The sequence below is a fragment of the Symphalangus syndactylus genome, chromosome 9 (assembly GCF_028878055.3).
Source record: "Symphalangus syndactylus isolate Jambi chromosome 9, NHGRI_mSymSyn1-v2.1_pri, whole genome shotgun sequence".
NCBI classification, from domain to species: domain Eukaryota; kingdom Metazoa; phylum Chordata; class Mammalia; order Primates; family Hylobatidae; genus Symphalangus; species Symphalangus syndactylus.
The window spans coordinates 42357990-42372065 of record NC_072431.2 but is presented as its reverse complement, the minus strand read 5'-3'; the positions used below and the strand labels follow the sequence as shown (position 1 = coordinate 42372065).

General features: G+C 42.0%; 1 protein-coding gene and 1 pseudogene across 5 annotated transcripts in view; one reads left to right on the top strand and one right to left on the bottom strand.

Annotated features, from left to right (window-relative positions):
• Positions 1-14076, top strand: part of TANC1 (tetratricopeptide repeat, ankyrin repeat and coiled-coil containing 1) — a 268517-nt gene that overhangs the window by 88885 nt on the left and 165556 nt on the right. For all 5 annotated transcript variants that reach the window (XM_055292020.2, XM_055292021.2, XM_055292022.2 and 2 more), the window contains exon 3: positions 10693-10768. In XM_055292020.2, the coding sequence (XP_055147995.1) occupies positions 10708-10768 (61 nt within the window). In that variant the 5' untranslated portion in view covers positions 10693-10707. The remainder of the gene's footprint in view (positions 1-10692; positions 10769-14076) is intronic.
• LOC129490644 (glutathione S-transferase Mu 3-like) lies at positions 1152-2519 on the bottom strand (annotated as a pseudogene).

Genomic DNA, 14076 nt, shown 5'->3' with positions numbered 1-14076 from the left:
GAGGCGCTCCTCACTTTTTCCCGGATGGGGCGCCCGGGCAGAGGCGCTCCTCATTTCTTCCCGGACGGGGCGGCCGGGCAGAGGCGCTCCTCACTTCCCAGACGGGGCAGCCGGGCAGAGGCGCTCCTCACTTCTTCCCGGACGGGGCGGCCGGGCAGAGGCACTCCTCACTTCTTCCCGGACGGGGCGGCCGGGCAGAGGCGCTCCTCACTTCTTCCCGGACGGGGCGCCCGGGCAGAGGCGCTCCTCACTTCTTCCCGGACGGGGCGGCCGGGCAGAGGCGCTCCTCACTTCCCAGACGGGGCGGCCGGGCAGAGGCACTCCTCACTTCCCGGACGGTGGGTGGCCGGGCAGAGGCGCTCCTCACCTCCCAGATGGGGCGGGCCCTAGCCACGCCTTCTACAGTTATGTGAGAGGAGGAGACCACGATCAGACGATGGTTCATACTCAAACCCCAGGTGGTTCTCCAGGAGCTTCTTAGCTGCATGGCTACTGGGGCCCTGAGGTGATGCTGGTATCCGTAACTGCTACACTTTGATCCTCATGCAAAGCCTGCCTTTCTTTGAGGCGTGTATTCTGTGCTGTCCTGATCACCTCCCTATTCCCCCTACCCGCAGTTCATTGAGGACTTTGGAGGCAGCTGTTCAGTGCCTGAGCTTTCAAGTCAGGCCTGGGTTCACATCACAGATTTGCCTTTACTAATCCTGTGGGCTTTATCATTGTCTGGAATTGTTCCACATCCAAAATTTAAAAATTCTTTAAAAAGAACCAGACTCTTTTCAACTTCCTCATTCATTTATTCCGACTGTGTTTGTTCTTTGATCTCTTTGAGACACCATACTTTTTCTCTCTGGCTATCCTACCTCTCAGGGCTTCATTCCCTTCCTGACCAGCCTTTATTTCACAGCACACCACTCTGAGCACTCCTGTACTGACCCCTGCACTGTGAACTCCTGATCATTGATCAGATCCTGCATTCTCTGGACCATCCCTGGATGGTTCTTGGGGCTGAGCATCAGAGAAGGGAATTGCACAGCATAGCTTATTTATTTATTTAAGCCCATGTGCTATTTATTTAAAACAACAAAAAAGAGTGGAGGCCCCCTAGGGACGGGATGAAACAAAACTAGCAGTGCAAGTCTGCCTCTAGCTCAGCATAAAAGCTTGTTGCCCCACTGGGCCATCTTGTTGTTGATAGGCATCTTCAAGAAGCAGTCAGACTGCATGTAGGCAGCAATTTTCTCCAAAGCCGCAACGGCACGTGAAAGCCTTAAGATGTGGGAACTCATCCAGGCACTTGGGCTCAAACATGCGGTTCTGATCCAGGACGTCATAGATGGGAAAATCCACAAAGGTGAGCTTTCCCCTGCAAACCATGAGAATTTCTCCCAGGAACATGGAGAATTGTTTCAGTTGTTCAGGTAGCTGTTCCAAGTACTGAGGTTTCAGGGTTGGTTTTTATTTTTATTTTATTTTATTTTATTTATTTATTTTTGAGATGGAGTCTTGCTCTGTCACCCAGGCTGGAGTGCAATGGCACGATCTTGGCTCACTGCAACCTCCGCCTCCTGAGTTCAAGCGATTCTCCTGCCTCCGCCTCCTGAGTAGCTGAGACTACAGGCGCCCGCCACCACGCCCAGCTAACTTTTTGTATTTTTAGTAGAGACGGGGTTTCGCCGTATTAGCCAGGATGGTCTCGATCCCCTGAACTAGTGATCCACGAGAAAAGAGAAGCGTCCCAAAGTGCTGGGATCACAGGCGTGAGCCACTGCGCCCGGCCAGGTTTCAGTTTTTCGTGGTCAGAGTTGTAACAGCGCTGTATCAGTTGTGTGCGGAAACTGGTTGCTTGGTTCTCTAAAATGTCCACTTGAATCTTTTCAGTCTTACCACACATGTGCTTGCCAGCAGTGTAGCACAAGATGGCATTGCTCTGGGTGACCTTGTTCTTCCCATCCATGAAGTTCGGTGGATTAGGAAAGTCCAGGTCTAGCTTGAATATCACATCCAGCCATTGGCTTCAATCATAGGAGTTTCCTGGCATGTGTACCATTTCTCCTCATAGGACATATCTGTGAACTACAGGAGCAGGCAAATGGTGTGTGTCAGCCTGCAAATATTCCACTAACCCAGAACCATAGATGAGTTGCACGATATGATGATGCTGCTTGTGAGCCTTTGAAGATAGGAGCAGTTTCATAATCAGGTGTTATGGCCTGGTCTGCAGCCTAGTTTGGATGATCAGAGCTGTTCAGCTGTCCGTTTTATTGTTTTTGTTTTTTCTGAGAATCTCCTTCTGTTGCCCAGGCTAGTCTCAAAGGCCTGGGCTCAAACGATCCTCCCAAAGTGCTGGGATTACAGGCGTGAGCCACCATGCCCAGCCAGCTGTTCTTTTAATCTCTTACTTGCCTTCCTCTCATCTATAGGGCTATCCTGAACCTTCACCTCTTACCTTGTTTTTACCTTATAGACAAAATGGAGGCATGAATGTTTTTGGCTTTCCTGCTCATGTTTGTCCACATGTTGTCTTCCTCCTCTATCAGATTGTACTTGCCTTTGTGTCCCTTGTTGTTTGGCACAGAGTGGCAACGTACAAATGTATGTCGAATGAAAAGCTGCAATTGCTAACCCAACACTCATTCCTTAATTGGAAAATTAGGTTGTAACCCAATTTCTCCCACTTGCTGGTCCAGGAGAGCCAGGGCAAGTTTCTCCATTGCTCACAGCCTGTAGAAGGATATTAATTTTACTTAAAGTTATTAAAGGATAACAGTCTGTTTTTAGGTACAATAATTCCCTTTGAGAATTATAGATTAAAATTATGTTTCTCCACAACCATTCATTGATGTTGAAATTGGAAAACAAATACTTTGCTGGGTGGGGAGCAAGGCAGGGTCTGACCATTCAGAGGCCCAAAGCCTAGTGAAGGAAGCAGGTGTATAAACAATTAAAACAAGATGAAGAAGGTTTCTAAGATGAGGTGATTCTATGGTGTGTTTTGAAGTGGGTGGGCTTATGAAATTCTTTCGCTTTCTCTAATAGATCTAAACATCTATGTAAATACCGGGATGATATACAGTACTAGTGACAATATTGGAGTTTTGTCTTCTAGTTAGCCGTGTTTTGCTGCTGTGGTAGGGAGGTAAGTCTCAGCTAGGGAGCACACAGGTGACAGGGAACTGAAGACAGGGAACTCCTGCCTGTAAGTGAGCAGGAGCTCTCTGCAAGACTGAGCTCTGCCTTGCACAGTAGCCATTGGCCTGGGAGACATCATGATTATTGCTGGAAATGCTGCCCTTTCTGAACCCTTCCTTTTTTGAAGGAGAGTGTATTGATTTCAGATTTTTGGCTACTGTCTTTGCACTCATCCCTTCTGTGTGCCTGTTTGAAATACCCAAATAAAACCTACCTGCAGCCAGTGCTTCTGAAAGCCTGATATTTGAACAGATCTTACTATGTTAAATGTGCACTTCTTCATGTATACACCAAATTATTTTGACCATAAAGTTGGGAATTAGTACTTGGTACCAGAATTCTTAAATTATTAGTCCAAACTCCTTGTTGGAAGAGAATTGCCGTTGATTTTGATTTCCCTTCCATAATAACCCTGGCACTCATTTAAAGACTTTTTTTTAGTGTTTGTTGTGTGTAAGGTACATTGCTAGATGCCATGGGGGATTTGTGGAGTTCAACATTTTTCACCATAATTTTGATCTATCATCATATTAGAACAAGGCAGGATGTAGAATTAGAGAAAACATATCTTTTGACCATTGTGGCCTGAGAAGGCTTTATGGAGGAGATGGTGTTAGAATTTGGATTGAACAAATCCCTTTACAGGTATATAAAGATGGCTCTCGTACTTAGAAGGAAGCAACTTCTTTATCTTCTCCAAAAGTGAAATTTTCTTTCTGCCAAGTACTTATCAAAATACTAATTTTCTAGTAACTTGAAATACTGGCTAAGGTAAGGTGTTTGTTTGTTTGTTTTGGTAGAAACTCTTCCTGAAACAACCTGTATGAATGTACAGAATATTTTAAATATAGGTGGAAGGTGATTTCACCACAATAGTTTCCACTTAATTTTGGTGCGTCAGAACTTAAGCATTTGATTTCCAATTTCATGCCCAGAACTCTTTTAAATTCATATTACTTGTGACTGTAAATGTACTATGCTTTTTAATAACTCATACTTAAATCTGAAGTCTTTTTGCTTAGGACAAAACTGTAAAGAATAGAATAGTTGAATAGAAGTTCAGTTTGTAGAATGGGTTGTTGAATAAAGAATGAATGGCTGGATCTATGTGTCTTAGAGAATAAATTATAGTTTAATGTCTTATTTTCCAGCTATGCAAATTAAGAAAAACCAGGCTAGGTGCTGTACCTCATGCCTATAATCCCTGTGCTTTGGGAGGCCAAAGTAAGAGAATCACTTGAGCCCAGAAGTTTAGAGACCAGCCTGCGCAACCTAATGAGACCTCCATCTCTATGAAAAAATAAGCAGCTGAGCTTGGTGGTACATGCCTGTAGTCCCAGCTACTCTGGAGGCTGAGATGGGAAGATAGCCTGAGCCTGAGAGGACAAGACTGCAGTGAACTGTCACTGTCATGGTGCCACTGCATTCCATCCTGGGCAACAGAGTGAGACACTCGCTCTAAAACAAATATATATAAAAAAAAGAAGAACCAAAGGCCAATTCTTTACTTATCACAATTATTTACTGGTTGTTCTAGCCATCCCCCACACCCTGACACACTTTTCTGGATGAAGCATCTGGATCCTGGAGAAGTTCCATTAGTTGTTCCCAGTCATATTGGCAAGGTCTCTGTCAATTCCTAGGATTTCTCTACTAAAGTGGGGGAAAGTGTGAGAGAAATCCCGGAATGTCAAACACTCATCAAGGGCTGGTTTTTCCCAGCCTCCTAGGATCTCCTAGGAATGATGAGACATGTCTCTTGCTTTCAGGAAATTTCTGTGTACAGGGTTTTCCATGAGTTTCTAGCTAACAGCCAGTGCATCATCTAGCAGACCTCTGTGTGTGTGTGTGTGTGTGTGTGTGGTTTTTTTTTTTTTTGGTCTCTTACTCTTTGTTTTTTATTTGCTTTAGTCTGTATTATTTATTTTGTAGGCTGCTTCAGACTCCCTGCTACCACCACCACTTTCTTGTGATAAACTGTATGTTGCTAATGTGAAGAACAGTTCTAAAGGTGTTATACAGAAGGCATGACTGTTAGGTGAGTCAGACTAACTAGGTTTTAAGAACTTTTCAAGCTCCTAACACTGAGGATGTTTTTGATGCTTCTTTGAAGCAAAGAAGAAAAATGTCTTAATTAAATGTACCTTAGTTTACAGTGTTTCACTTGTAAATGTTGCTACACTGGCTTTACTATTTTTGACAAAAGCAGCATCTTCAGAGAATTTTGCTTTGAGCCCAGGTGGATAGTTTGATTGGAGAAGCTCCTTCTTTAGAGCGTGCACAGAGTATGTGTGTTTAGGTATTTGGGGTAACTGGACTGAGGTTTTAAGGTTAATTCAGGTGTGGATATGAAGAGATATTGCTAAATGCAGCATTTTCCTCCCTAATATCTCATTGTCTGATGTCACATGGATTTAACTGAATTTTCTTGCGTTCCTTGCAAGTGTGAATATATAGGAATGTTCTTTGTCAATTATAAACTGCTATAAATGTTGGTTAATTGCGTGATTTGGAGGAAATCGTACATCTGTGTTCACTGGAGCCTGTCAACAAATATTGAGAACAGGGTGGGTGCAAAGCCTGTGTTCTGGCTTCTGTTTGTATCTGTTAAAGAATAAACATAGTCCCTGCCCTCAGCTCCCAGGTTCCACTTGAAATTGTGTAAATAGGCAGTATGGCACTCCAGAAGAGAAACATTTTACTGCTAGTACTCTTCTATGATCTCAGACAAGGTGGCCATGGTTCTGATATTGCCATTGTGATTACAGACTAAAATCGATTTTGTCTTGTTTTGGAATCATCTTACTATTTTGTCTAGGGTGCTTTTTGTTATATTTTATATGCCAACACAACATGTTGTGCAGAATTCAAATACATAATGTAGAGAGGTTGTGCCCATCCCCAAAGACTTGGTGTGCTGAAGGAGAAATACCAGTAGTAAAAGTAAGCTTTTGATAGTCTATTTAACTTCTGGGGGGCTTAAAAGAAGAATCTGTGACAGTTGGAAAACTTACATGTTGAATGATAGTAGAAATTTAGGTGACTTCAGGCCATTGGCCTTCTCAGAGTAATGTTACCTATTCACCTTTTCTCCTCAATGAACATTACAGGAAATTTACTTCTATTAGTCAATTTTAGTTGTAGTAACTTTTAGTTGTAGTAACGTAGAGGCTGGTCTTTCCTTTTGTTGGGGCTCAGGACAGGATACCCCCCAATATGGCACCTTGGCATATAAGAGAAACTGCAGAAGAAAAGAGGTCCCTCTGACCTCTCCTTGCCTTTCTCCCCTGAAGCATGGTCATCAAGGAATTCTCTGTCTGACCTATCTCACCTGACAGTTATAAGACTCTCATTCCAGAGAGGTCCTGCCCTGTACCGAGAGGACAAGAAGAATCTGGACAAGCAGGCCTTGCTAAGGGCCCCCACTCCAATTATTAGGCCTCATTCCCTTTTTGTTCAATCATGTTTCTACGTGGCTGTCCATTCTTCATTGTACTTAAGCGTAAAAATTCAGTTTCCTGAGTCTCTGGATCCTCATTTCTGAAGGCTCCTGTGTCATGCAAAACTTTGGTTGAATAAATTTGTTATGCCTTTCTCTTGTTAATCTGTCTTTTTGTTATAGGTGTGTCAGCCATGAATCTTGCCATGGGTGAGGAAAAGATACCTTTTCTCCCCTACACTCTCTTCCTCAAAAGTATGTAATGGAAAGAAATGACATCTGATGTTCTTCACATTTTCAAAGACTTATTCTTAAGTATTTGAGTTCAACAGTACCTTTGTTCTACTTGCTGTCATAGTGGCTAAGGTGTTACGGGGCAGAACTTGAGGGGTTGTTTGGTCAGTATTTGAGTTATACCTGTGCCTTTGGTCTATAATATAAAGTAGGCCGGGTGCGGTGGTTCACACCTGTAATCCCAGCACTTTGGGAGGCCAAGGCAGGCAGATCACCTGAGATCAGGAGTTTGAGACCAGCCTGGCCAACATGGTGAAACCCCGTCTCTACTAAAAATACAAAAATTAGCTGGGTGTGGTGGGTGCCTGTAATCAAAGCTACTCAGGAGGCTGAGGCAAGAAAATTGCTTGAACCCAGGAGGTGGAGGTTGCAATGAGCTGAGATTGTGCCACTGCACTCCAGCCTGGGCAATAAAGTGAGATCCTTCTCAAAACAAACAAAAAACAAAACAAAAACCACACACACATATATATAGTAAAAAAGAACACTATTTCTTATGTTTTATCCTATGATACTTGTCCATAAGTACTTCCTTACCATACAGTATGTTGGGCTTCTCATTTAATCTGCTGAGTCTGAATTACTGTGTCAGAAAGGCTGGTTTGCGTCATTTCTATTTGGTTCAAGTCCATGACAGCTCAGTGTTCACCCTTTTAGGGGAAAAATGACAGTAGTTGAAGTTGCTACTGGAAGGGAAGTGTGATGATGCAGAAGAGGAGAGCCTGCTGGCTGCCTACACAGGTGGGCTTCACGGTGCCATTTCCATTGAGGAATTTACCACTGCCTTCCCTTTGGTCCTCAGAAACTCAATATTCTCCATGTCTTAAATGGATGGGACTGGACAAAGTGACTCCCTTTCATAAAGCAAAGCTCATGAGAGCTTTTGTTTAAAGCTGGAGTACCAATTTGTTAATTTATTCTCAGAATTGTCTGTCAGCAAGCCAGATAGTTGTGTGAACTGGACCAGCACACTCTTTCCCTACTATTTGCAGACTAAGAAAGGAGCCAAATTACGAGATGCCTCTCAGTGTGAACAGAACCAGAACAAGAAGTAGTTGTATCATGCCAATGTGTGACAGCACCCAGCTCCAACAGCCCAGTGTGTCCATTTCCAGAATTGGATGTAGGGGTATGTGTTTATAAGTGTGCAGATCCTGGATAGTCTTCTCTGGAGTGTACTGTCATCATTGGCCCCTAGGGCCTATTCCTTTAAATGCTATTTCTGACCATCCCCCTTTCGGTGGGCATAGCCTGTATGTCCATTGATGACTGTTAAGTTCCAGTTGTGGGTTTAAGGCCAGAGATGATTGAAACTTCCAGGTGACTTTGTATAGCTCCACTCTGATCTGTGTTAGTTTCAGAATTTAACTTGCTGGGAAGACTTACTTTTTTCCTTTCCAGTTTGGGGGGAGGGGAGGATGGTTCCTTACTTTTGCACTTGGGTTTAATCAGTTAAGGTTGTTCCAGGTCGCAGTTTGAATAGCTTTTTTAAGAATATAAAATTTAAGCTATTTCCCTCGAGTTGCTATTTATGGAGGAAAACAGGAACTGGAAGAAATATTATAGCAGATATTTGATAGCCTCTTTCACTTAAGACCACTGATGTGGAAGGTATGTCTATCCCGAAAATAGCTGAGTGTCCCAAAATAGGAAAACAGGGTGTCTGGGATGAGATACCAAAGTCAGTGTCACCTAGTCCTTGCCCCATGGGATGCCTATTCTGAGTGGCATGGTAGGTCTGCTGCCAACTGGTGATGACCTGGGTGATTAATCAGGAGCAGCTCATGGATGTGGTGGGGCCTGAGCTTGGTCAATGATCCAGGTAAACACACGGCTCTGGAAGAGTTCACCAAGGCTTGGTGCAAGGGACCTTGGACAAGCTTTGGTGGCGTGGCTCCATCAGTATTTTTCTCTTATTTTTTAGGCAGTTTTTGCTAAATTATAAACCCCAAAGTTGGTTGGTTGAAGAATATGTCTGTGTTTACCTATCTATTTATTATTAACTTTTACTGCCATTTTTTTATACTACAGTATTTTTCATTGTTTCTCTGAAGTGTGCTTGTTAAGAGAAGTTTGTATTTTCCATTGGTTCCGTATGGAAACTATTGCTGCCCTCCAACTTCAGTGTTTGCCCTTTAGGTGAAACCTAAATTTTTTCACCACTGTTTATTCAAGCAGCATTTTCAAAAACAGAATTAGGCTCTAAGCCGTGCCCCTTCGGTATGTAAAACTTGTGTGTAAGATGATTTTACTCCGATAACCTTCAGTATGGCTTTTTCCAAATTCTGCCTAAGATACTATCTTTCTAGTATCACTCAGTTTTGTTTGATGGTTGTTGCCCAAAGCTTTCATTGATCTGTGAGGAGAGACTGGCCTGGTGGAGGGGAGAAAGGTGGTCCTGCTGGGCTGCTGAAGATTTGGATTCTGGCCCTGCTGTTAATTAGCTGCGTGACCCCCCTGGCAAGCCAGCCTCCCTGGGTTTCTGTTTCTTCATCAGTAAAACAAAAGGCTTGGGAAAACAAATACAGGCTTGGACCAAATGATAAGAAAGGTCACCCAGCCTTTTTATGTTGTGTGATTCTATGAATGGCAACACATTGGGATTCCTTACCCTTCTCAACGGGTCCCACAAAACTTCTGCTTACTCTGGGGGCTGAGAGGTGGTGTGTGGTGTGTTACACTGAGGCCATTTGAGGCATTTGTGCTAACTAGGCAGATATGGGAGCCCTCCTACACAGGAGTTTCTCCCTCCTTGCCTCCCTTCCTCTGCTCCCCTCCCCTTCCCCATCCTCATTCCTCCCCTCCCCACCCTTTTTCTTGCCTATTCAAGAGAGACCTGCTTGCCTTCTGCTTCCCTTAGTGCATTAATAAAGGTGAGATGGGTAACACAACCCACTAAGATTGGTTACCATCTGGGGTTGTTCAGCCATCTCATCTGAGTTAGTAGTGGGGAGAGAGAGCTTAAAGGAGACTGGCTTCATGATGAAATAATGGTCCTTTTGTCTGTCTCTTGCTGTAGAGATGGTTTCGTGTTTCATCTTAGGCCTGGGCCACTGTGGTGTTTTTACAAGCTCAGTACAACCCTGCTTAAAGATACAGCCTTTTCTTTAAAGGATTTGGCCATAGTGCCACAGGCCTGTTCTACCTACTTCCCTTCCCCACCCCAAAGTTATAACTTCCTATATATAGTAAAAAGTCACTGTAGTGTGTGCTGTTTAATTGGGTTCTCTGATCAGGGTTAAAATGTGTTCCCACTGTATTTATTTTGCAAATGTTTATAAGATATGCCTCATTTCATAACCTTCCAAAATGTTTTCCTTGTGATTATATAATTAGTAACACCTGTAAAACATTGCCTTTAACCATGTAGCTTCTTTCATTATCTTTTTGATTCCATGTTCTGGTGCCGCGTTTTGATGAACTGGGATTGGGAAACTGTGCCAAATATCTTGCAGTACTGTACCCAGGTTTAGCCTCATAACCTTAATTAGATGTGGAATGCTGAGAATGCACTATTGTATTTTTTTTTTTAGCTTTTCTAACAACAGTGAACTTCTGAGCACTTCATTAAAAGTTATAGAACATTCCTTGTGTCTTCAGCATTTAGTTTCCCACCATAGTTTATTCATAGAAAATTAATGTAAGACTTAAGGTACCTTAATATTAAGCGGTCTGTTTGAACACAAGTTACCTCTTTTGTCAATACACAAGTTATGTTCCAACTTTCAACGTTTAATTCCTCTTCTCTCTGTTCCTTTTCTCTTTAGAAACAAGTGTTGAAAATGTTAAAGGCTGTGCTGAAGAAGAGCCGAGAGGGAGGAAAGGGAGGCAAGAAGGAAGCAGGTATTGTGCAAGAATGAGTCCAACCCTGGACAGCAGGCAGCAAGCTGCTCCTCACCCCAGGCCGGATGGGTTTGTTGCTTTGGGAGTGGGTCAGAGAGGGTTACCTGGGTTAGAACAAACAGTGTGCTGGAGGCTATGAGAAATGACATAGGCCAGACATGGTGGCCCACACTTGTAATCCCAGCATTTTGAGAGGCCAAGGCAGGAGGATTGCTTGAGGTCAGGAGTTCCAAGACCAGCCTGGGCAACATAACGAGACACTTGCCTCTCCAAAAACTTTTAAAAAATTATCCGGGTATGATGGCACATACGTGTAAATCCTAGCTACTTGGGAGGCTCTGGCAGGAGGATCTCTTGAGCCCAGGAGTTCAAGGCTGCAGTGAGCTATGATAATGCCACTGTACTCCAGCCTGGGCAACAGAGCCAGACCCTGTCTCTTAAAAAAGAAAAAGGACAGGAAACATAATTTTGAGCTTTCTTATGAGAAGTGACTTTGAGAATTGAGTTTGGGTCATAACCAAATCCTTTCCCAGAGATTTAAAGGTTCATAATTTTAATAGGTCATTCAGATCTAGAGGGAGTCAAAGTTAAAGACATTGAGGGATAGCAGGTGTGTTCAGGAATTTGGTTTCTAGAAATCCCATTCCCTTTCCCACATGATTACATTTTATACGTTTGACCAACTGCTGGCTGACTGGTCTTCATCTTTTGGAGTATCAAATTTTACTCCTAACAGGTGGAGCCCCACTTAATGCCAGACTGCTTGTTTTCATTATAATGAGAACTACTTAATTTGGCTTGAATTTCATTCTTGTTTGTAGAGTTCTGGTGCATATTCTCACTGTGCCTCTAAAAGCATTACATTCCTTGTGCTAACCTATTCTAGGATTATTTTGGTGAATACTCACTGGTACACCCTTTTTCTCTCACTAGAAAAACTATATATTGTCTACCTGTATTGCACAATAAAAATATGTTAGCATGAGTTGACTTGCCTGAGATGTTGCATTTCACTCTGTAAACCCATGTTAATCCAGTCTCCTTTGAGAATGACTGGTTTTCTGAGTTACTATGTCAAATAACGTTTCAATTTTAATTTCTGTTTTAAGAAGTGTGCTTATTACTGAAGCATGACAAAATTATGGTTAACTCTTTAATTCAAAAGATCTTGCAATGCCTTGTGATAATATTAATGTCTGTTGTTTCCATACTTATATAAGAGAATAAGTGGATTTCTAACATTTTTGGTTATATAGAACCTAGACAAAATTTCTTTTTATTGCTAATTATCCCTTAAACCAAGTCTGCAAAATGACAAACTCATCTTAAAAGTAGAGCCTTTATTGCAAAGCTGCTGTTAAAGCTTCTCATCAATGCCTGGGTGAGCAGACACCAAAGAAAAGGAGAAACCAGTTTTTAATGACCTAAACAGGAGACCATAGTTAACCTTAGAAAATCAACCCCTGGCTTTGAATAATTAATTAGAATTGTCACTGTGGAGAAATTTCGTTCACAGAATTTCCATCCAGGGGGACATTCACCCTCTGCTGGGTCAAGGCCAAAATGTCTTTCTTGTTAGTTTTCTGAAAGCTGTTTAAAAATAATAACAACAAAAAACTTTTTCAGTTTTGGCTCATCTGTCACCAATCATGAGAATTTTGTTATTTGCTTCTTTAGAAGCCTTTGTAATTTCCAGCATAAAGTTACATCCTAAGCTGTCTGTTGGGTTGGAACTGCCAGCCAGTGGGTTATTTTTCTCAGGATCAGGGTCCCCAAGCCTAAACTCACCAGTCGGTAACAGTTCTTCAAAACAGGCCTACCATCTGCTTTGACCAGTGCCATACTTAGAAGAAATAGCAATATATTAATAATCTTCAGCACCCATGCCTTTCAGACACACCAGACAGGAACATAGTTTGCATTTGAAACTTTCAGTTTCAGATCGTATGATTTTGGGTTTATTTCTCCCTTTGGTCTTTATAAGCAACTATTGGTTTTTCTGAATCATTTCTTCATAATAATTTCCACACTATGGCTTTTTCACTAATACAAACCAACTTGAAAGAGCAATGGGAATGTTTCCCATAAAACATCTGCATGGTATATGCCTTTTAGCTCTTAACTAGAACCTGGTTGTATTAGGCTAGCAACAAAGCAGATGGAATTTTAAATCCTGATGAAGTTATATCACAGGATTGTTGGGGGAAATACTTGGAATTTGACCACTCATATATTGAGTCCATGCCAGTCCTCATTATATAAGTAAATCATAGCTAAGTTTTTCTATAAATTAAAGCTGGCTAATCTACCAAGACTGCTCTGAAACTTAGGTAATATCTCCTGCAATATGGAAAAATTTTGCTGTACTGTTTCCAATTAAAACCAATCTTTGTTGCAAAGACATAAGAAAATTCATTCGCATGTACTTGAACTCATAATCATAGAAATTTAGGAGACATGTCTAAAAACTTGAGTTCAGCTTTTCATGTCCTTTGTAGGTTTTTGCAGGCAATCTTTTACTACACTTTTATGTTAAACCTATTTTGAGAATTTGGAAAAATGCAGTAACTGAGATCAACTTAGTATCCTTCAATGGAAACGAAATATTTTTCAGAAGTATTGAACAGTTGTTATTCCCTCATTTATCCCTAAAAAGAAGTTATCACCTGTATCTATAGGTAAAACTTTAGCAGGTATTGAATTCAAACTATATGTATATAAGGATATTTGCAATATTATGTTTGTTGGTTTTTATTCTTTTGAGACAGCCTCACTCTGTTGCCCAGGCTGGAGTGCAGTTGTGCACCACCTCCACTCACTGCAACCTCCGCCTCCTGGGTTCAAGCAGTTCTGTTGCCTCAGCCTCCCGAGTAGCTGGGATTATAGGCACATGCCACCACACCCAGCTAATTTTTGTATTTTTGGTAGACATGGGGGTTTCACCATGTAGGCCAGGCTGGTCTTGAACTCCTGACCTCAAGTGATCCACTCACCTCGGCCTTGCAAAGTACTAGGATTACAAATATGAGCCACTGTGCCCAGCAGATATTTGCAGTATTATGTACAGTGAAACTTAAACTGTTGAAAATCATCGAGTAAACTCAAAATAGCAGTATTCTTCTCTTTTTTATGATTATGCATTTTTACCTAGGAAATGCTTATAGTTGGGCAAAAAGTGTTTTCAGAAGGCTATAGAGGCATGCTGGAGAATGTAATTTTTAAAACTTTACCATGTTTTTTTTAGAAAGCATATTCACCTTGTTCCTGCTGTTCCATCAGTGCAAATAAGCACTGTATTTTTCTTGACC